The sequence below is a fragment of the Anser brachyrhynchus genome, assembly GCF_964034855.1.
Source record: "Anser brachyrhynchus genome assembly, chromosome: 2".
NCBI classification, from domain to species: domain Eukaryota; kingdom Metazoa; phylum Chordata; class Aves; order Anseriformes; family Anatidae; genus Anser; species Anser brachyrhynchus.
The window spans coordinates 85,272,919-85,296,297 of NC_137695.1; the positions used below are offsets into that span (position 1 = coordinate 85,272,919).

General features: G+C 39.5%; 1 protein-coding gene across 2 annotated transcripts in view; it reads left to right on the forward strand.

The window, feature by feature from the left end:
* The window catches only part of DAP (death associated protein), a 48,225-nt gene that overhangs the window by 19,770 nt on the left and 5,076 nt on the right, over positions 1–23,379 (forward strand). Inside the window, exon 3 of one of the 2 annotated variants that reach the window (XM_080583555.1) lies at positions 1,886–21,502. The exons of the other annotated variant lie outside the window; for it this stretch is intronic. Within the exon in view, the coding sequence (XP_080439681.1) occupies positions 1,886–2,012 (127 nt within the window). The 3' untranslated portion in view covers positions 2,013–21,502. Of the gene's footprint in view, positions 1–1,885; positions 21,503–23,379 lie in introns of those variants that run through there. 2 annotated transcript variants of the gene reach the window in all.

The window sequence follows — 23,379 nt, forward strand, 5'->3', positions numbered from 1 at the left end:
GCAAGCTTATTTTACAGTTGGAATTAAAAGGACAACAAAGTCATTTTCTCAGATCAAACCAAAGACTGAAAAGAACTGTTTGGCAACTGGCATGGGTAAGCTTGGAACCAGTTGTATGAGTAATCAGTTTTATTGTGATCGCTTCATACTAGTTCGTGCAATTAGGCATTACCTTTTAGGCAGTCACGGAATGCACTTGGTTGTCTCCAAAATGAAAAGAAGCTTGTGAAACAATTCTGTGAGACCAATTTTGAAGTTAGAAATGCAGTTTTCTCAGGAAAGTAAGACTTCAGGCACCAACCTGGATTAAGTGCTGTCTTTGAAGACAGCTGTCTTTACCACCAGTTTCTTATCTTTGCTTTGTTCCATCAGTTATTTAGTTTTTCTGAAGAAGTAATGTACATTGATCAGCTCGTGCCTTGTGATAGTGGCCAGAACTGCACAACAGTACCAGAAAGATTTTAGCACAGCTTGTCAAGTTAAATTGACATTTAAATAAATATATGTAGGCATTTGTTTCTTCCTGAAGAATTGTGGGGGTTTTTTTCTGCTTTGCAATCTGCTAAGTTTTCAGTTTTGGAGTGTTACTGGTTATTGGCAGCAGAGAAACGTGGCACTTCCTGAATTTCCACTTTGATTCTGCAACAAGATGTAAATCAGCAGAGGATCGTGGCTGTAGAAATACGCGGGGCCTAATGTCTCCAAGCAGCAATTTATCAGAGCTAGTTAATAAGGAGAAGAATTAAAGGTCCTGAGGCGATGAGTGTCTTCCTAGGATGAAAGCAAGATTCAGGGCACTTGGAAGAAGAGATTGTAATTGTCTGAAAAGATAATGGGAAGGTGAAGCTGTGCAAGTATGAGACCGGAACTGTACTCGATAGTGCAGAGGGCCCACTAGTGAGTGAGAAGCCTGCTGAAATTTGTATGGAGCTAGGTCGAAAGGGGGAAAGGAAGGAGGAGACTGAAATCAATATTCAAAGTGGAATGGCAGAAGAGATTAAACTTGAGGAACAGAAAGGAGTGCAGAAAAGCATATTTGCTTCTAATTTTGCTACTACTTTGTGGCCAGGAATTAGATGCAAAACACTAGTAGTGTCCTTTCCTCATGCAGTGCTGGCCAGTGCAGAGGATGACAGCTCATTGCTGCTATCATTTACCCTTCTGGCTGAAGTGAGAAATACTTACAGTGAACATAAGAATCTACAGATGTTCATCGTTGTGATGGTCAGTGTGGTGATGTGTGATAAAATCTGTTCTCAGATTTCTCCAGTTTGTTTTTTTAAAAGCAAACTTAGAGAAAATTTCACCCCATGCAGATTTAACATCTGATGACTTGTGTGCAACCCTTCAACCCTGTAAAAGTGATCTTCAGAAGAACAAAAGCTATCCTTTTACTCACCCTGCTGCTGCAAGAGGGATTTCAGGTAGCCTGAATAATATTACGAGGTGAAACTAAGCTTAATACAAATAAATCTGTTTAACCTTCATTGAGCTTTGGTTTAGCAATTTTTTTATAAAAATAGCAGGAGCTGTGGAAGACCTGTGTATTTTTTTCAGGCCATTGTTAAATGGAAGCATAAGTTGCATTTTGGAGCTGATTACAGGTATATGCTGACAGCAAAGGCAATGGCGAGACTTCAAAAAATCTCTCAACTGCAGATTGCCAAGCTGGAGGGGAACAGATGAAGGCAAATAGCTGTTGATGAGATAAATAGCAGGGAACTGATTACAGTATGCTTTCATTAGCTATTAGCAGCTTTGTTAAAGGTTTGTTGTTGATCACTGGAACCAAATTGCCTGGTGTAGATTGGTTTAGGGTACAATACTTCTAAGTTTCTTGTAAACTACAGTGTATTACTAACTCACTCCAGGCTCTGGATTATAGGATAATTCACGTTCAAGAGGACCTGGAGTCTGGCCTCAAATCAGCGTCAGCTATGAAATCAGACCAGGATACTCAGGGCTATATCCAGCGTGGTCTTGAAAAGATGGAGCCCACAGAAACACCCTAAGCAACCTGTCCCACTGCTCGACTGTCCTCAGAGTAAGTTCCTCCTTACAGCCCATGTGGACCTCTCATTTCAACTTATGCCCATTGCCTGTTATCCTGCTACCACGCACTGCTGTTTAGAGCATGGCTTCATTTTCTTGATAGCCTCCTTGTAGGTATTGGCAGGCTATTGTTAGGTTTCTCCCAAAGCAGCTGAACAAACCCATTTCGTTGTGCCTTTCCTCACAGGCTGAGTGGTCCAATGCCCTGGTAATCTAGGTGGCTCTACTGAGCTCACTCTACTATACTGGTGTGTTATATATTTGAGGCCCCAAACTGTACGCAGTATTCCATATGTGGTCCAATGAGTACTCAGCAGAAGGAGATAATCTCCAACACAATCCCCCCATATTCCTCTCTGCTAGCAGGGAACACTGCTGGCATGTTCAGTTTGCTGTTCACCCGCACAAGAAAACCAGAGTATTAGATGTAAAACTTTCTGATCTCTTCTTTGGCCTCGTTACCTACAGCCTGTATTTTATCACTTAGCACTCTGTGTTGGGTTTCTCTCTGGTTTAGCTTCAGGTGTCTTTTCCTCTCTTCTGCAAATCCCAATCTGTCTTTTTTTTTGTATTCATCTGTTCCTGCTTTTCCTGTCAAGCTCATATTTTCTGCACTTAGTCCTCTTGGGGTTTGTCTGTGTAAGGGTATATAATAGGGACAACATAGAAGCAATGATAATAAAGCATAGATGGTGTTTTATGTGTTGTTCTTGGTAGATATTGCAGCCTGCTGAAATTGCAGGAAGTCCCATTTGACCTATGAAGCTTTGAGGAATCTTGTACAGGGTGAACTGTATTCACTCTACCTGAGCACGTGCCTAGTAGATACTTGCAAGCACAAATATTTTCAAAGCGTAATTTACAAGCACTGATGAAATATCTCATTAGAGCATTGGAAATTTAGATAAGCTTTTGGGCTCTGCCCCTCTTTTCATATTTCAAATATGAAGACTTCTGTTTCACACCTGAAAGTACCTACACATCTTGCCTTGTCCATGTTCTTATGCCATTGTGGGATGAATGCTATCTGCTATCACCTCAAGGACCCCTTATATTTTTTTTGCCCCCCTCTCACAAATGCTGGAGGGAGGAAGCATCATTTGAGCCTCTCCTCTAAGCTGTGGTAATGCTACTGCTTCTTAAAGTTCCAGTTTTCATGTGGCAGAACAACTTACCTTCCCATTGAAGCTAGTTATTCAAACAGCTGGGCTACATCCCCTTTTTTTTTCCTGTGAGAAGAATTCTACCTGCAGAGGGTAAGTAGCCTCTTTGCTGTGTGGGAAGTCAAGTCCCAGTGGGAACTGTCTTGAGTTCTGCTGTCAGTCATACATGAATATTTCAAGAAGCATCAGGTTGAATTTTTTTTAAAGTTGAGTAGTAATATACTCTGACTTCTGTATAGCTAGAGGTGTTCCAGTGAATCACGTTATGTGAATCTAACCCTTCTGAAGTCACCTCATGTGACTTCTGGTGTGCACTTTTTTTTTTAACCTTCTCTTACCCGATAAATTCCAAGAATTACCTATTTCTGGAAAACAATCCTTAGCTAATCTGTATGTTGTTCTTAAACTACCTCTTTTTTTTTTCCTCCCAGATACCTTGTCTTGTGTGTCGTTTTTCAATTTGTAGAATACGAAATGCAGAGCATGTGGGATTGTCATCCCTCTGTTGCGACTACTTTAGTGTCTCAGAGAACACTTTCTGCAATGCACAAGGGATTCATTTTTACTGAGACAGATGTCGTTCAGATATCGTTTTACTGAGACAGATGAAGTTCACAGAACCATCTAGGTTGGAAGAGACCTCCAAGATCCAAGTCCAACCTCTGACCTAACACTAACAAGTCCTCCACTAAACCATATCGCTAAGCTCTACATCTAAACGTCTCTTAAAGACCTCCAGGGACAGTGACCCAACTGCTTCCCTGGGCAGCCCATTCCAATGCCTAGCAACCCTTTCAGTAAAGAAGTTCTTCTTAATATCCAACCTAAACCTCCCCTATTGCAACTTTAGCCCATTCCCCCTTGTCCTGTCACCAGGCACGTGGGAGAATAGACCAACCCCCACCTCGCTACAGCCTCCTTTAAGGTACCTATAGAGAGTGATAAGGTCGCCCTTGAGCCTCCTCTTTTCTGGGCTGAACAATCCCATCTCCCTTAGCCGCTCCTCATAAGACTTGTTCTCCAGACCCCTCACCAGCTTTGTTGCCCTTCTCTGGACTCTCAAGCACCTTCATGTCCTTCTTGTAGCGAGGGGCCCAAAGTTCTTAGAACTAGAGAAGGTTAGGAGTAATGCATGAACTTACGCTGCCAGAGTACAGAACGGGAATAGGTAGCCAGGGAATCCTGATGTTACACATGAAAGTTGGACTGAGCGAATTGAGGCTGGGCCTAGAAGGTACTTTGATTTGTTAGGATTGGCAACTTACCTTCTTGCACTGATACACAGCCTCGTCAGTTGTGAGAAACAAGAAATGAAATGACCTCTCAGGGCTGCCCTGTCTGTACAGTATGCTTCCAAATGTTTCCTCTGCATCCCAGTAGGAAGCAATTTAAAACATCGCTGGGCAGAGGGTGTGTGATTTACAGGTTTGATTACTGTCACTTAGGATTGCGGAATGCCGTTGGCTTCTAGTTCTTGGTAGCACAGGTGAGCATCCCATCCAGCTGTTAGCACGATCAAAAATGATTCTTGATTGAGGTGGCTAATAATCGTAGACCTTATGAAAAAGTACCTTCATAGATTTTATTGTACAGTCTGTCATTTGACCTTCTTAGGGTCTGGAGACTCATCTCAAGATTGCTGATGATTTTGAAAGTTTTCTTTGTGTTCCTTCTTGGCTTAACTTTCAGTTCTTGCAATGTTCTTTCCTCACCGTGACAGAATATCCTTCAACAAGCACATACTGGCAGTGGTCAGTCCTGCTCTGAACCTTAGCTGTTCATCAGACTAGTGCTGGTCAGTCTATGAAACAAAACAAAAACATGTCTTTTAAGGCAGTCGACCCTTTATGTATCTGTGTAACAATACCCTAATTACACATTCCTATACTTTAATGTGCCCCTATGTGCTTGTAACTCGTCTAAGCAAAGCAGGCTAGGATATTAGAATGCTTGAATTCTTTTAGCAGAAGCTAAGCTCATGAATGCCAGGAAAGAGAAAATTGAATGCTGTTGTGCAGATAGTGCCATGTAAAAACTGTTTATGTAGATAATAATTTTAAAACCTTATGTAAATCCCAAACTTTTGGGGGAATGCAAATGTTCTACTGCTGAAACTTCCTATTCTGCTTTTTGTAGAGGAATGTGTATGTACATAAGTTGATCCTAAACCGTAGAAAAAAAGTAAATGTGTATATCATAATTCATTTATTTGTAGTTCAGTAGTTATCTTTGGTATTTATTGCGGAATAATACTATGTAATCTTGTGCATGTCTCAACTCCAGAAATTCTAATTGCTCTATATGGAGCTGTCTTTGGCACTTAAAAGTTTCGCTTTTCTTAAGTTAAAAGCTGTGAGCCAAATTCATCAAAGTACATGAAAATAAAATGTTTTGAAGAAGAAAAGATCTTACTTGTATGTACCAGTAAAGCCCATTAATCTTAAAAAAATTTTTGTTCGTAACTGGTATATCAATACCACCCTTGTAGTTGCATTTTTGTTTTCATAAAGTACTCAAGAGAAACTTGCAATACAGTAAAAATTGTACTTGAGTCAACAAAGATAAGAAGAAAATTCCTAAGTTCATAAGCACTTCAAGCAGGACAGGAAGGAAGAGCCAGCAGACTACAAGCCAGTCAGCCTCATCTCCACAAGAAGGTGATGGGACAACTACTCCCGGAAATCACTTCCAAGCGTTAGGACAAGAAAGTGATCAGGAGTAGTCAGTATGGATTCGATTCAAGGGAAAGTCATGCTTTACCAAGTTGATAGCCTTCTACAGTGAAATCATGGGCTTGGTAGACAAGGGGAGAGTAGTGAATGTTATCTGCCTTGACTTCAGTTGATTTATGGGCTGGATGAGCAGACAGTGAGGTGGGTAAGACCTGACTGTGAACGGTCAGGCCCAGAGGATGATGATTAGTGGTGTGAAGTCCAGTTGGAGGCCAACAGCAAGCATTGCACCCCAGGTGCAATTAAACAGAACAGTGTTCAACATTCTCAGTAGTGGTCTGGATGCTGGGGCAGAGCGTATCCTCAGCAAGTTTGCAGAGACCACAGCTGGGAGGAGTGGCTGATGTGCTAGATATTTGTGCTGCCATCCAGAGGGACCTTGACAAGCTATAGAAAGGGCCTTTTACAGGAACTTCATGTGGTTCAGCAAGGGGAAGTGTGAATCCCTGCACCTGGGGAGAAACAACTAACATGTTAGGGCCACGTGGCTGGAAAGCAGCTTTGCAGAAAAGGACTTGGGGTTCTTGGTGGGCACCGAGTCAATCATTTCTAGCAAAGAAGGCTAACTGTCCTGTGCTGTATTGGCAGGTGTGTTGCTAGCAGGTCAAGGGAGATGGTCCTTTCCTTCCCTTCTATTCAGCACTAGGGAGGCAACACCTGGAGCACTGTGACCAGTTCTGGGCCCCCCCAGTGCAAGAGAGAGACATGGACATACTGGAGTGAGTAGTGAAAGGCCTCGGAGTTGGTTAAGGGTCTGGAGCACCTCTCTGATGAGGAAAGGCTGAAAGGGCCAGAACTGTTCAGCCTCAAGAACAGAAGGCTAAAAAAAACCTAAATGGAGGGTGTAAAGAAGATGGAGCCAGGCTCTTTTCAGTGGTACCCAGTGCCAGGATGAGAGGCAGTGGGCACGAACTGGAAGGCAAGAGGTTCCTTCTGTCTAAACATCAGGAAGCCCTTCTTTGCTGTGTGGGTGACAGAGCACTGGCACAGGTTGCCCAGAGCGTTTGTGGAGTCTTCCTCTTTGGAGATCTTCAATAGCCACCTGGATGTGGTCCTGGGCAACAGGTAGTAGGTGGCCCTGCTTGAGCGGGGGGGTTTGAAACAGATGACCTCCAGAGGTTCCCTGCAATTATCAGCCCTTCTGTAATTCTGTAATGGGCTGCTCTGTAATTACAGCTCTGTGGTTTTTTATTATTTGTGGTGTTTGTCTTCCAGATTTAGTGGTTCTTGTAGTTCTTAAAAGTAAGCAGAATCATTGAAGACAGTTTTACTTTATGAATTGTGTAAACAGTAAGTACAGTGAATAGGTTAGGAATTAGTTTTTTCCGGTACTCTGAGCAGCCTTAAGAGACTTGTATCATTGTAAAGGAGTAATATAATCCAAGACAGCAATTTTAAATCAATCCAACGTGCAGTGACCTTTAGTGAGAGTTGTCTGGGAGGAAGCACTTTCCTTTGTGCCACTGTCTAGGAGGAGCCAACTAAGCAGCAAATGCTGGAGTCTGGATCATCTAGTAGAGTCACTTAGCTTTTTCAGGGTGAAACCTCGTGCAGGTATTCCCAGATGTTACTAATTGGGGGTGGAATAATTGTGGTTACTGATTCCAGTGGGACAACTGAAAGCTACTTCTTGGTTCTCTCTACAACCCCACTGGTCCAAACTGTCTGGTTTGATTTCTGACCAACAGAGTGCCAGTGTAAGATGTGTGTGTTTGCAAAAAAAAAGTTCGTATGCAGTGACATACTGTATAAAATATAATCAAATATAACAGTGACATACAAAGGAAGAAAAACCCAGTGGTCTTCCAAGTGAAACGTGCTGCAAATTGCCATGGGCATTTGAATCTCCAGAGATAATCTGCCCTGAGCACTGAACAACTGCAGCAGTGTAGTGATGAGCCTGTTATCTGTAGCCCGGTGCCTGTTGGCATGGCTAGCAGAGCCTAAGCTAACAGTTAGGAAAACCACTAGGGATGATACTGAAGTGCAGGTCAGGAACAAGGTCACGATAGCAATGGTGTTTGAGGTTTGCCTCTGATTTCTTTGTCTCTTCTGTACTTGGAAGGACTGAGCTCTTTTGGCTGTCAAGTCCGTGTTTTGCAGAATGTTGCGTTTCCTTATCACGGCCAAATTGTTCATAGGAAAATACTGGCTAGATACAGAAAACCAGCTTACATAGACTAGAAGAATCAAGACCAAGTTGTGGACAACAAGCTGTCTTGCCTTGTCCTCTTTAATCAGTGCATTCACTCTCAACTTCTGTTTGCATTTTATCCAAGGATTATGTCAGATGTTTGCCTTTTGCTTTGCTTCTTTGACAGTGGTTATTCAGGCTACGTTCTACTGAAAATTCAGAAGCGGTTTCTTGAGTGCAAGTACCCTGCTTGAGACTCTTCACAATTTTCAGAGATAGTGTTCCTGTTTACATCACGTGAAATTGTGAATGCCTAATCTGTGTGAAAACTAGGGCAGGTTATATTAATGTAAATACCCAAATTTCAAGTCCAAGTTTAGAATCTGCTTTTGAAACTCCTGCATTATGTGCACAATAGCTGAGATACTGAATAGGTAGGTACTGTTTAGATTAGACAAAGGAGATAAACACTACTAAACTACAGTTTCACATTGCTATATTAGCATCTTGATCTGATCCCAAACCTGACCTACCTGAAATAATTGAATTTTTTCATCATGAAGTAAAGTCTTCCTGAAGTTGTAAATATGCATGTCCATTAAAACAACAACAACAACAACCTGTCAGCCTGGTTTAAATTTGTAATCGTTTTTTTTTTCCCTCAAGATTACTGTACATAAAAGAAACTGTAATAACAGGTGATCAAATTGCTTCCTATGCCAAAAATGTCAGCGAGACCATTAAGTGAAATCAATATGAGAATTTTTGAGCGTTTGATTAGTTGATGGGAAGGTTGTGCGAGACTGCTTGCCAGTGTGTGAGATGCAGGTTTGCAGAGGCATCTGGATAGGCTAGATCAGTGGGCTAAGTCCAATTGCATGATATTCAGCAAGGTTAAATGCAGGATCCTGCACTTGGGGCATAACAAACCTGATGCAGTGGTACAGACTGGGGAAGAGCTGCTGGAAACTTGCCCAGCTGAAAAGGAGCTGGAGTGCTGTTTTACAGCTGGCTGAATGTGAGCTAGCAATGTGCCCAGGTGGCCCAGAAGGTGAATGGCATCCTGGTCTGTGTCAGAAATAATGTGGCCAAGACTAGGGAAGTGATTGTTCCCTTGGATATGGCACTGGTGAGACAGCTCCTCAAATACTGTGTTCAGTTCTGGGTCCCCATGAAGGCTACTGAGTTGCTTGAGTGTGTGCGGAAAAGACCAATAAAGCTGGTGAAGGGACTAGAAAACATGACTTAGGAGGAGCAGCTGAGGAAACTGAAACTGGGATTGTTTAGTCTGGAGAAAAGGAGTCTGAGGGGAGACCTCATAGCTCTCTACAACTACCTGAAAGTATTGAGGTGGGTGTCAGTTTCTCTTCTCAGGTGACGAGTGATAGGACACAATGAAGTGACCTCAAGATGTACCAAGGGAGAGGATGGTGAAGCATTGTAACAGCTGGAGGTATTTAAGAGATGTGTGGGTGTGGCATGAAGGGACAAGGTTTGGTGATGGTACTTGATAGGTCAGGTTGATGATCTTGAAGGTCTTTTCCAACATAGGTGATTCTGTCTAGAGAAGGACAGGAATTACACAGAGGTGTGCTTTCTTAATAGTGAATGGGTCCAACTGATGTTTTCTGTAGAGTTTCCATTCTGCCTTGGCACCCTACTATTACTTGAAGCTTTGCAAAGCAAATGCAGATGCAAATCAGCATGATGTCTTTTACTTCTGATAATGATCACAGCTCGCTCCCCCTTTAGCACAGGCTGGGTATATCCTTTGTGTCACACATCGTGATTGTACTGTGCCAGAACAGAACAGATTCCAAGGTTGGGTGATTGCCTGCTGTTGACACTTGCTGGCTTCCTATTTTCAAATGCATCTTTTGGTGCTCTCTTTTGGCAGAATGAGAGTGCTCGTCCCTGCGTAGACTACAAAACACTCAGATCATTTCTTCATGTGACATGAATAAAATGCGTGTTTGAGGGGGAAACACATGGAAAAGGGGGAAGAAAGAATTTTTGTGCACTAATGTTTACTCCCTTTGTACGCTTCATAAGGTTGTAGCTGAGTTCTTTGTTTGGACCAGGCAGTAAGCCCATGGCAATATGCCCATTAATGGTACCCTGCAACATCTACAACAAAGGTTTTCATGCACAAATCAATGGCATTTTTGCAATGTATTTTCATATTCTTTCTCTACTATTTGTATTATCTACAAAACAAGGTGCATTTATGGCTAATAATTCTAAGTTGCTTTGATTAGGCAGGATTTGCATTTAGAAAGGTTAACAAAGGTTAACAAATTTAATACCATTTTAGCAGCAAGATCAGAAGCTAAGGTGTCTTTTCAGTTTATCAGTGTTCTCTGTAGTTTGTTGCTCCTATCAGGTGCCTGAAGCCATGAGAAATTTTGATGCTGAAGTCTGCAAGAGTTCAAGCAACAAACTTTGGATATATGGAACAGCCAGAGAGTTATTTTAGATTCATGTTTAAAAGCATGTTTAGAATGTAAAATGAAGGATCAGAATGTATCAGAGCTGTGTATTTTTTAAGGCAATAGTGGTTTTGCAGTAAGTAAAGAAACACAATTGTTTAACTTGCAGCATAGGGCTGTATTTTCCAAATGACTGAGGCTAAAGGTAGGTTGACCTTTCAGAGTTCTGGCAGATAGCATTGAACATGTGTTTATTTCCTTGTATATGGAGGTGTACTGTGCTGGATATTTACTGGGCTTTGTGTGCCTGGCTGTGAGGTAGTGGTTGGCTTCCCTTCCTGCATCCTTGCTAACAGCCTTTGTTACTTGAACGAATCTCCTTTTTGCTTCAGTCCTCCATTATCCTTGTAAGAGATCTTCACTACCAATCGGGAGGTAAGGCAGATTAATTGTTGCCTTGCTCTAATTGTAGTTGTAAGGCAGTTTAATTGTATCTCACAAGGATGTTCTCGCATCTGATACTCTGGATTTTCAGTGCCCTGTTGGAGAACTCCCCAGTCCTCTTGCTTTACTTCAGTGATCCTGTTGCAATCAACTGAGCTCTGCAGTACCTGCCTGTTAACTGCCTTCCTGGTTATTTTTTAATGGGAGCACATCTGAGCCTGCAGGTTTCAGCCCTAGTTCTTGTAACAAGAAGTGCTTCTCTTGATGTCACTTACTGCCATGTTATTTAGGCCTGTCACAGGAACTTGACCTTCCACTGTGTTTTAGGAAATCCTTTTCCCCATTCTTTTCCTCTTCTTGCCCCTACAGTTTCCTGTTCTGTACTTATGCCTCTTGTTTAAAAAAAATAAACAAAATTTGAGCTATCTGTTCCGTGGGAAGAATGGGCCCTCTCTTTTTACTTCTACTCACAGAACAAGTAGTGTGCTTCCATTGTGATTTTTCTGAACAGTGGGTTGTGCTAGTATATATGTGTTGCACTGGGAAATGTTGCTGTTGTTTGTAGCAGAGCTTCGTAAAAAATAATTCTTTTATTGCTTGAAGCTCCTTTACACTCTTTTACTTTCTACTTCCCTTGATATGTACAGCAACGAACGAGAATTGCTGCTGTAAAATTTGTGGAAATTTCTTTCATTGCAACTGGAAGTATCTAGACAAGATCCCTCTGATAGACAAAAAAGAAATTAAACTTCAGTTTGCAGCTGGCCATTATGTTGCAGCAATAGCATTGCTGTCATCTGGGTGCCTAGGGTATGTCTCAACAGACTTCTTCTCTATAAAGATTTTAAATAAATATGACAGGAGCCCAATACCCTTCTGTCAATTTTAATGTCATAGCAGCAAGAATTCAGAGCGAGTATACGCAAGAGGCCTGTCTTCTCTTCTGAACGTGCAGGTTAATAATAGGAATGCCACACTGGTTAATACAAAATTTTGCCATAGAGGATGAAAATTAGAAAATGGTTTGGTCTTTTGATAAATTAAAGGTGTTCTCTTTACAGCTGGTCTTTTTGCTTTCTTAGTGATGATAAACTCAAAATGAATGGGTAGGTATTTGGTATGAAGTCTGCAAACTTTTTTTGCTGGTTGAAGGTTTATGCGTATCGGTTTAGAAAACAATCTCAGGAAAGAATGTGAAAGGAGGATTATAAATGAATACAAAAACAAGCAGTAAAAGTGTCTGGAGTTATTATGGCTTTTTGTTCTTTGGGTTCATAAACATAACTATCGTGTTTTGACCAAAAACGTGTAGTACTCACCCTGACTGGTTTTTTATCTCCCATCAGAGACTTAATTTTCACTGAACCCCAGCATGTTTCTGGGGGCAGAGTCCTGCCTCACCACTTGATTTGCACCTACCATACGGTAGCGAATCACTACAAGACCGAGAAGAAGTGACCATAGACAGACAACATGTCTCAAAATATATTATGGTTGTATCTAGTTCCCTTGCTTTCCAGTAACCTTTGCTATTTTGTTTCAGAATTTTGTCTCATCTGAATAACATACTCAAATAGTATTTCAAATTTTCAGATAAATGAAGCACTAGAATTGTTCAGTGACAAATTCTTAAGATTTGTACATACTGTAAGTTATCAAACCAGAATTTAGATAGTTAATGGAGTATGAGACCTTTCTCAGATGCATATATATTTCTTTCTGTACAATTCCTACTGTCTGTCTCTCTTACCATTCACGTTCTTTCGTGGTACGCTTTCCTAATGCAAGCAAGTTAATCATTTGAATACTTTCTTGGTGATCTTTGACTTAGCCATCTCAGACAAGTGTGTCTGTGTTTTTATTCCTAAATTTTTGACTTGAAAAAAACAAGGAAGTTAAGATCTAAAATAATCCAGTTCCTCTAAAGTATTTTAAGACTTCTTATTGCAGAGGTTTTCAGCGATTTCTAAGATCACATGCATTCAGAAGAGTTTAGCTGAATCAGGCAGTGCATCATCTTATACTCCAGACTGCAGCAAAATTTGGTCGCTACAAATTCTAAATTCTCAATCTATTTACATGTGAAGTGATTATGCTGTAAGTTAAAGGTGCGTTTTAGGAAAGCAGCAGGTTTGGAGAAATGTTACCTAAATTCCTCACTCTTTTGAAAATAAACAATTGGATGATTAATTAGCCATTGTGCACAGTTAATGTGTTAATCATTAAAAACAAACAAAAAGCTATTGATTTGAGAGCTAGTCTTTGGGAGCTAAGAGACTGTTAGAGGCAGCTAGAGGTTGAGGGAATGGAGAGGATGGGACCATTACCTTCCTTGTACCCTCTACCAAAAAGTACCATTAGAAATTTCCTCTGGTTCCTGCTCCCACAGGTGTTGAGCTCCCTCTAACCACTTGCTTTTGTAGTTAAATCTAAACGGAGCTGTTTTGTACTGAATTCTTAAAGTAGTCAGCATTACGCAGCTGGTTATCCGTAAGTCCCAGCAGCCTGGAGGGTCTTAATAATGGGAAGGGACATAAGAAAATGTTATAGAACCAACAGCTGAAAAACAAACAAAATAAAAGGAAATATTTTTTTTTGTAGTGGAAATGTCTCATATTTACAAAATATTTCTTGAAAATGTGAACATTGAAAAGAATAAGCCATCAGTCACACCACTTTATGAAATGTCCTGCACTATAGTGTTACAAATGTGCACACCTGGTTGTGTGTGTGATAGAAGGTGCACTTACTGCAGTAATTGCTATTTCCATTTTTTTAATTGTTTGAAAATCTCATTCCGGTATCATATGTTATCCATTAATTTTCACAGTGATTTACTGGAACTCCATTACTCTGTCAACCTCTGCAAAGTAAAAATGACCTACTGAATTGGTAGAGTTCTCCACCTTTAGATGTTGATGAATTTCTACAAAAGCTCTGTCCTGTCTCATTAGGAAATTATTAATTAAAATGTTTATATCTCCAAGTACACACAGAATGATAGAAATGGCTCTTTAAAGTGTACAGGAGATTCAGGAGATTCAAGGGATCTTCTGAACCATCCCCCCCCCCTTTTGTTTTTTTTTTTTGCTAATTTAACTTTGATGCTTAGGTGCAATTTATTTTTAAAATAAATGCACTTTACTTATGTCCGTTGTCCCTGATTTCAAAGGTAAGGAAGTTGATAACATAGTAAGTCAACTCCCATTATTATATTGTCACTTTTAATAATATCCAGACAGTAGCCAGAGGTACTACCACCATGCAGATGTTTTGGAGAAGCTGTGTTCTTGCTGAGGACACCCCATAGCTACAATTACAGAAACATAACTTCAGACAGCAGTCTAGCAAGAAATGCGACACCAGGTAGTGGATAAGGTAAAATGAGTCATTTTTACAGTCTTTTTATTTCTGTTGTCATCTGCATGGAAACGACGAGTATAAAATACTATTGCAAACTACTAGTATAAAGTGCCAACAGTATTACTGCTGTTTAATGAATTTAAATTCAGCTGAGGCTCTGGATGCTTGTTTTAATTCCTCAGACTGATCTGTTTGTCCTCTAAAAGCAAAGTGAAGAAGCGGAGCTATGTACGTGTCACAGAGAAAGGTGTAATCTAACCATATTATACTAAGTGTTTGATACTGAATGGTAGAAACCAATGTAGCCAAGTGGTTAGCTGCCATCTTGCAGGTGCTATAATACTTGTTTAATGAAAAGAATCGCCGTAGCTATTATTAATAAATGCCATTCAAACAAATGTTCAGTCTGTTAGATCTATCACATCCTGGTACTAGAAAATTAGCAGTTGTTTTTGTTAGATTAACAGAAAAATCGGTAGTGGTATTGACATTCAGGGGGTTTTAGTTGCTTTAAGACTCCTACATCCCATTTAAATGAATGGGTACTATTACAGAACTATATTCAGATTTAACAGCACATTGATCTGTTATCCATCTGAATTGCCACAGATTTTATTATCACTTAAAAAGCTGGACATTTATTTCACAGTGAGTGAAAGTTTAACATCCAAGAACTCCTCTTGAAATCCTCAGACTGTAATGCTTTAAATCCCATTGCTATTGATTTCTTCAGGGTCATTTTGTGTGTATTTCCTCAGCATGAAGTTCCAGTCCCATTGACATTAGTGGAAGTTCTGCAGTTGATTTTAGTAATATCAAATGTTGACCTTCTGGATTAAGCCCTTAAGATAAATAAGGGAAGAAACCATCTGTTCTGACTGTTCAGGTGACTGGATGTTTCTAGATGAAAAAGCAAGATCCTGGCTGTCCTACCACCACAGATCAGCAGCGGGGTAGCAATGGTAGTAGAGGAATTAAGTGGTTGCTTCCTGGTAGGTCAATGGAGGTTGTTTTCTCTGTGGATAAATTGAGTTTCTCCAAGTTCACTTAAACAAATACACTTGTCTGAATCTCTTTTAGAGAACTTTGTTCCAAGTCTTTTGTCTTATTAAAAACCTAGCTGGGCTAAGTTCATTAGTGACTATTTTTTTGTTGTTGTTTATTTTTTTTATTATTAAAAGCAAGTTATTAAATTGAAAACATTTTTAACTGTCTTCTGTTGCTTCTTCATGAGCTCCAAATACAAGAATACAGAAAGAATGATTCCTTTGCTTCCTGTGTCTGAATTAAGAGAAATTTTGTGTTCTAAGATTTGCTAGTCTCTTATTCCTATGACAAGATTTATTCCTCTAGAAACTGCACTTGCCACTGGATGGTAAGGAGATTTGTGTCAATAACGTTGGAAGGGTTTGAACTAAAGTATATTCCGGACCAGTCCAGCCAACTTGCACGATCTTCAGCCTGGGATCTGACGGTGCAAGAGTGTCTTCATAACCTTCCAAAACACCCTTTGGTTGTGCTTGGAGCTTTCCCAGGTGTGGTGTATTGAAATGGGCAAGAATTTTGTCATGATCTCTTCTGCTGCAGGGGGAGCTGTGAACATCCACAGGAGTAACAAAAAAGCTGATTTTTGTCTGTGTTGACATTGGAGAGACTCGTGCAACAGTAGGGTGCTGTTGCAGCATGGAAACTGTGCTGAATGTGAAGTGTAAAATTGGGTTAAGGAGGCTTCTTGTAATAGTGCTGTGGATGTGGAAGATGGTGTAGTATTTACATACATGAATATGCATACATGTCTCTGTTCTAGAGTGTCGTTTGGAGTAATAAGAAAAGATAATGCAATTGTTGAAAGCGATAAGAGAGTGAAATGTGCACGCCCACTGAGTTGGTTAATGGCTTGAGGCGTGTGAAGGCAAGGTTGAGGTATGGCTTCTAACAGCTGTGATTGGGACATTCTGGGCCACTGCTGTGTGTCTCTGAGATGAACAAATTCACCAGGACAGGAGTGAGAAGACTTCAGACTTCTCATTAGCTTCTAATTTCTGCATCTCCTTCGTTGCACTCGTATCATGTATTCCTGGTTGCAGTGTCAATGGTATTTTTCAAGTTCTACTCCATCTTCCATCTGCTACAGATGCTGGAGGAGCTGCGACAGTGCTGCAACTGAATAATGTATCTCTGATGCTGAGATAATGTAGTGCAGGCCCATAGTTGTCATATTCTCAGTGTGGAAGCATGTTACCATCATGGGAGCATATTCTGAAATGCACTTAACTGTGTGACTAGTGTGAAAAACTTGGTCCTCTCTCCCTTTGGCACCGTGGTCTTTGCTGGCCATCCATTTTGCAAGTACTTGAAGTCTGCCCTTCTTAATTCCTTATTTTAGACTTTCATTGGAGTTGTCAGCATTTAAATGTTACTTGTTTTATGTCAGTTTTCGTAGCTCTCATTTTTCTGTTTAAGGGACTACAAACATTATGTGGGCTAATGCTGCAGTTAGACAAGGTTGAACCCCAATAAACAAACCAACTGTGGACTGTTTCTAAATCCCCTGAGTCTATAGGAAAAGTGAAATACTTAAGTCTTCATTTTGTGATCGGAAGTAGGCAAGAAAGAAGTTTACTCTCTGTATAGCTTGAACAACAATGTAGATGAGAGGTTGTGGATAGCTTTCTTAAATAATTGTCTTCGTGGCTAAAACGTGCACTAAAACCAAAGATGAATGAGATTAATCTGGTGAGATTAATCAGGCCATATGCTGCAGCAAGTTGACAGTGATTGTAAGAACAATGAATGTCAATCAGTTGCTATTAAATGTAATGGGCAGTGATTTACCATCTCACTAAAAGATCAGGATACCCAATTTGCTGGTGTGTGAATAGCCAAGCAAATAGTCATTAAAATGTCCTGATAGAGGGTTTTAGGCTCTTCCTTAAAGCTTGCATTTGTCTGCATAGGAAGAAGAAGGGTTGAGCAGAGTGGAACCTAGCTCATGGGATATACTGGAACACAAACTAAACACGTGGAGACAAGAAAATTTTTCTCTAAAAGTAGGGTGTGGCTGTGTATTTATGTGTATGCCTGGGTGTCCATATATATAAGTATATATAAACACACACATATATACGCACGCACTTCAGTTCATCGAGAGGAAGCATTGCTTTTACTTGTCTTAGTATCTGCCACGGCACCTGGATTTCTTTGAGGGTGTATACTTACTGTACAGAAAACTCAGAGGTTCAACAGTGCCATCCTGTGGGTGATCTTAAAGGTTTCAAAGTTATGGCAGATAAATAAATGACCTCAACAGGATAAATTATCGTGGAATATCAGATACTGTATGTCCCTGCGCAATCAACTAGCATATTTCCCTCTGGTAGTCAGTCAGGCTAATTATTACTTTTCTGTCCAGAAAATTAATAACCTAAATGCATTACAGCCAATTGGAAAGTATTTCAGGCAAGCTGATGAGCAATGTGCTTGTTAGTCTTTCTCTGTTGCTGAGAAATGTGCTTTTAATCATCTCAGTGTGTTTTTAATCATCTCAGAATTTATTTTTGCAGACAATGCCAAAATTAAAAGCAACCATGTAAATTCAAATAAGCACCACTAGAAAGTAGAATCTGGACATCTTTAAAAAGGAATTAAACTAAGAATAGTTAGCTTTAATGTTTCATAACCAGAGTATATGAATTTCCAAGTAACCTTGAAGATTAAGCTGGGTGGTTTGAACAACTTGCCAAAATGGTTTTAATTCTAGAAAGCCAAGGGCAGGATTAAAGTCAGAAGTTTTGTTGACTGAAGTTGAATTTCTGACTAGAGTATTTTGAGGACTTTTTGTTCATAGAGTGACTGTTTTGGTGGGCACAAGGTATAAAATAGCAAAACTTGCTCTAATGAGGGAACAGTTGGGGGATCAAGGGGTGATTGAACACACTACTTAATGTTTTTCACTTTGCTTGCCTAAGCAACTTGTTAAAGAGAGTGCATGGTATGTTTACTTGGAAAATGAGCAAAGAAATAGAGGGCAAGCTGGTCAATAGAAGGTTCTTCTCCCTTTTCAAGCCCTTGCTATTTTGGGGTATTCGAGGGGCTAGGCGCTGTCTGCATGCTGCCTTTGCCCAGCAGCTCAGGTGCCTCTCCAGTTGGCAGCAGGTCTCTGGCGTTGCTCCTTCACGCTCCATGGTCAGAGAGGCCAGCTGCAGGTCACAGTGTATGCCACTGGGTGGCTTGATAGGGTCGAGGAAACACAAAATTAAAGAATTCACCGTCAGGTTTTGATAGCTAAAAATTATGACATGATTTGTGGTTCCTAAGTCTTTGAAAAACATGTCATGCCATTATTTCATGCATCTGTGTGCCAGGCCCCCATAACAGCAGATGATGACCACTGATAAGAAGGTATATAATTAATTAATTCCCACGTATTGGAAAAGACAAATATGAACTACTCACATTTAGAAGATAATATAGTTTAATGTAGTTTTAAAGCATTTACCATTTTTGTACCTATTTTGAAAAAAAAAATCTAGCCTAGCAAAAGACTGGCATGTGTTCATTCCTATCCTTTTTAAAGCAGGCTAGCCTGTTTAAATATTTCCACACTGGGAATCCTGAGTGCATGCTTGTACCCGATCTACAGTACTGAGATGAATTGTTGATGAATCAGATATATCAGGAAAATAACCTCTTGTGATATCTAATCGAAAGTGGAGAAGATAATGAAATTTCCAAGTTTAACCTCTGTGCAGGTGTTTCTTTGTAGACCTTGTAATTTCAAGGCTAACTTGAGCCCCAGAATACCAGCATTTTTACAACTTTTTAATGTTTCTATACTGATGTGAATGTATTTAAGCCATATAAATGTCTAATTCTGGTTTTGAATCTCCCTAAACTCCTGGTCTTAATGTTGCTTTATTTTCAGGAGGTTCTGCATTTAATTCTCTGTTATTTTAAAGGTGTTTACTAGTTTTAAGTGGACATCTTCTACTTTCTGCAAGTGTTACTTTTTATGTATACTATAAAGAAGATAAATGAGAACAATATTCTCCAGCCTTGCGTATACAGAACGCAAATAGGTCTTAGCTCTTTACTCACGTAGAAGGTTCTGCATACTCTCTTGGTTATTTTTTCCATCTTTATTTCTGCTCTGATTCTTTTGTTATGGTGTTCCTGGACTGAATACAGTATTTTAAATGACGTATAGTGTGAGGTACTATTTTTACCATTGCTTTTTCTTGTTCTTTATTTGTTTTAGTGTGTTTTGATTTTTCCAATCACCAGTGATTATTGAGTGCTAGCTTTGATCCATGGTTCTATTTCCTAGTTAGTCATCTCTAAATATAGTCTTTTAGTCTGAATCATGCTTTGAGTAATGCTCATAGTCCTTTCTCCAGATCAAGACTGCCACTCAACCAGCCACTGGAAACTGGCATCAGATCCACCCTGTCAAGTAACACCGCGCTAGGCAATCCAGGTGCTGCAAACAGGGCAGGAAAAGCTGTGCTCTTTCCTGTGCTTGCGACCACTCTTAAAAAGTTGTGGGTCTGTGTAGGCTGAATAAATACATAGCCTCTGTGTGGGTGTGCGTACACTACACAGATTTAGTTAATGACTATAAAAATCACTATTTACTTGGAAAACTGATCCATTCCGTTTCTATATTTCAAATGGAATTGGATAAATAATCACCTCTGCATATTTTCCGTGGACTATAGGAGATTCTACAGTAATGCCATTGTGTTTGTCTTTACAATATTTCTGTCAGACTTGAATTCAGCCAATCCCTCTAAGGTGAAGACGTAAGATTTTAGTATTATTAATGCCTCATTTCATCTAGTTAATGATCTTTTCAAGTATTCCATTTTCTTTGTGATTTACTTGCAATGTCAGATAAAGACCTTATTTAAGCTAAGTATTATGAAATAATGGAAATCTTTATTTTATGTGAATACAATTGGGATAAATGAATCTAGTGGAGATTCAAAAGTTAAACAGGTGCAGTTCTTAACAGCGTCACACATGTAAAATCAGGGTAAGTTCTTCGAACTCTGAAATCTTGACAGATGTGTTCTTTTCCTCTGTTATAATAAAACAAGTGTTATCTCTGAAAATATTGACACACAATAAGCAGTCTTGGAAAATACACTGTTGTATTTCTGCACAATATCCGCTAAGGCTATTATTTAATGATAAACAAATGTGTGCATTAAATAGCTTTAAAACATATTTGTAAACAAGTCCAATTTTTATAAGAAAGTAATTTTTTTTTGCTGTCTTGCTTACTGATGCCTAAACAAAGGAATGCTGCATCTTCAAAACAACATCTGTCAATCCAATTTTCATCAGATTAAGTATATCCTCAAAGCAACCACCACAGCTTACAAAATAATAGAAATGTAGGTTGTGCTTTACATAAAACACCAATAGAATTTAAAGCACTTGACAGTGTTTTACAAATGTAGCAATAATAGCCTGTGCATATTCTCTAGTTTTGTGTCTATTTTTGGTAAGCTCTTCGGAAGGATAGTGAGTGGTGTTGGAATACCACAACTGCACTAGATGTCCTGGAGTGTGATTATGAAATTACGGGCCTGGCAGCTAATCTGTATCTGACAAAGCCAATGGTTTGAGAGTCTGGCAGTGGAGATTGATTCATGCTTTAATTTCATTTTTAATGAGAGAAATCTTTTTACAGATGATCTTCTTCACAATAAATTCAGTGAGTGATTATCCAAGCCTTTCTCTGATCAGTTGAATTCCTCATTAGTATAGGTGTATGATTATATATGCTCTGGCCTGATTCTGGTTCAATAGATCATCTGAGATAATTGATAATATTAAAGTTTTAAAGATTTTTCTGGGACAATGTGATCTAGTAGAAATTAGGAAAAAGACGGTGGCTCTAAGATAGAATCTTAAGGATACAGGTACATTCAATCATTCACGTTTCTGGCCAGCCTTCTGTCTTTTTCCCTGCTAAAAGAATAATTAACGTATGTAAATGAGCTTAGTGGTCGACTGGTGTTACTTCCATAGGAGTGAAGTGTTCACTTGTTGGCTTTTGTAATCAGTTAACTACAGAGGTGAAGCTTCATTGCAGCATTTATTGAGTGTGGTTGCTCAGGTCAGCCAGAAATGAATGCAGGGTTTTCTGAGGGGAATAAAAAAAAAAAAAAAAAAAAAGGCCTTTTGGATGGAGAGTACAAGTTCTTGAGCTGGAAGTCAGGTCAGCATTCTCATTAGTTCCTGTTGGCTGGAAATCTAGCATAAAGCAAGAGGAGTCCAATCAAAAAGCCACAAAGGGCAAACAAGGGTGAAAATTGAGGTCAAATCCTTTTACAGCTGGATGTAGGTAAGTTTTTACAACTGGTTTCCATGTAGGTTGTTCCCTTTGTGTCAGTGAATTGCTCTGTGCCATCCTAAAATGTTCTGCGTTAACTTTAGTCAAGTTAGCGTAAGGCATTCTGGTGACTGCCACACCTGTGAGTCCTGATTACTCTCTTCTTATTAAGATAGTGTTGCTAATGACAGTCCCAGAACAAGCTGTACACAAACAAGGCTAAAAACATTATTTCATGATAGAGTTCAAGGTAAATTCGTCATATATGAAGGATATAGTTCTTACCAGGAAAATGGTATTACTGATTTCTTTTCATCTCTACAGGGAGATGTCAACTACATTTGTGTTACTACCTGAAATGTAGAATACTGACTGACTTTTAGCATAACTTTTTATGAAAATGATCCTTATATGATCTTTAGCCTAATTCCTTAGACAAGAGAACATACAACTAAGTGAAAAATAAGTACAGAAATGTACCAAATATTCTCTGTCCAACTTTGTTGTGTACCCAGAGAACTTAGGACTTGCGAGTTCTGGCTCCTTGAATATTAACAGCATTACATTCCTAAACAGGATACCAGAATTTCTCAGAAGACTTAAAATGTACAGTGGGAAGAGCTCTATTTGAAACAACCATTATGCTAGAGGTTCCTTCTGGTTTTCATTTTTGGCCAAAACAATGAAACATTTAATTTGTTTTTAAAGCAAGAAGTATGACGTGGTGGTAGTCAGACAAGCGACAGCGTGTTCAGCAAATATAGGCTCTTTTCAGGAAACGTTGATTTGAATTTCATGCATCACCCAAGCATAGGGAACACTCAAAGGTCATAGTAAGAATATAAGAAAAAATCAGTCTCATTTGAATTCCTGATAATCTAATATTGTTAATAGAGAAACAGTTATTGGTCTGACATTGCATTGAGTATGATTAAAGCCAGATTCCATGTGTAAAGAACTTGCTATGTCTTTTTGCTGTTTTTGCCATTCATTTCCTTTATACTGTCATGGCGTTAGTTTATGAATGGAGCTGTCAGCCACCACAGTACATCTGTGTTCTCTCAGAGTTATTTCTTTGAGTTTGTTGGTCGACATACAAGATACCTTATCCAGACTGTAATGTACTAATTGGCTCAGTACAATCAGGGTAAAATGAAAGTGTTTTACTGTTGATCTTTGCTTGATATTAGTTTATACCGACAGAAAATTAGATTTGAAGAGGTGCTAATACAGCTAGCAAAATACTCTTTCTCATTGCAGAAAATATTACTGGTACTCTTAAATGGAACTATTATAAAGCAAAACTTTTTTTTTCCCGTTTTTCTAATCCTGTCTTTCTCACTTTTTAAAATTTGTAGGGTGTGGTGAGTTTTGTTAAACATCTGGGGTGTTCAGAGACTCTAGCAATACCCCGACTTAATCAGGGCTCAGATGATATTTATTAGACCATTATATCAAGGCCTCATAGTGTGCTGCTCATCACCTTAACTTCGCATAGCATCATACCAAAAATCTTTACAAGCTGCGTAGCTATTACAGAGATCTTGTGAAGCTGCTGCTCTTGATCCTGTTGCAGACCTCCACGCAGGTGTATGGTCTTACCATACGCCACCAAAGTTGCTGAGCATATGAAATGTAGATGCTATGGCAATGCACACCACCATACGTGCTGGCCTGTCTGCAGTTTGGTCTTCTTCTAGAGGTTGTCAGTTCAGTAGGT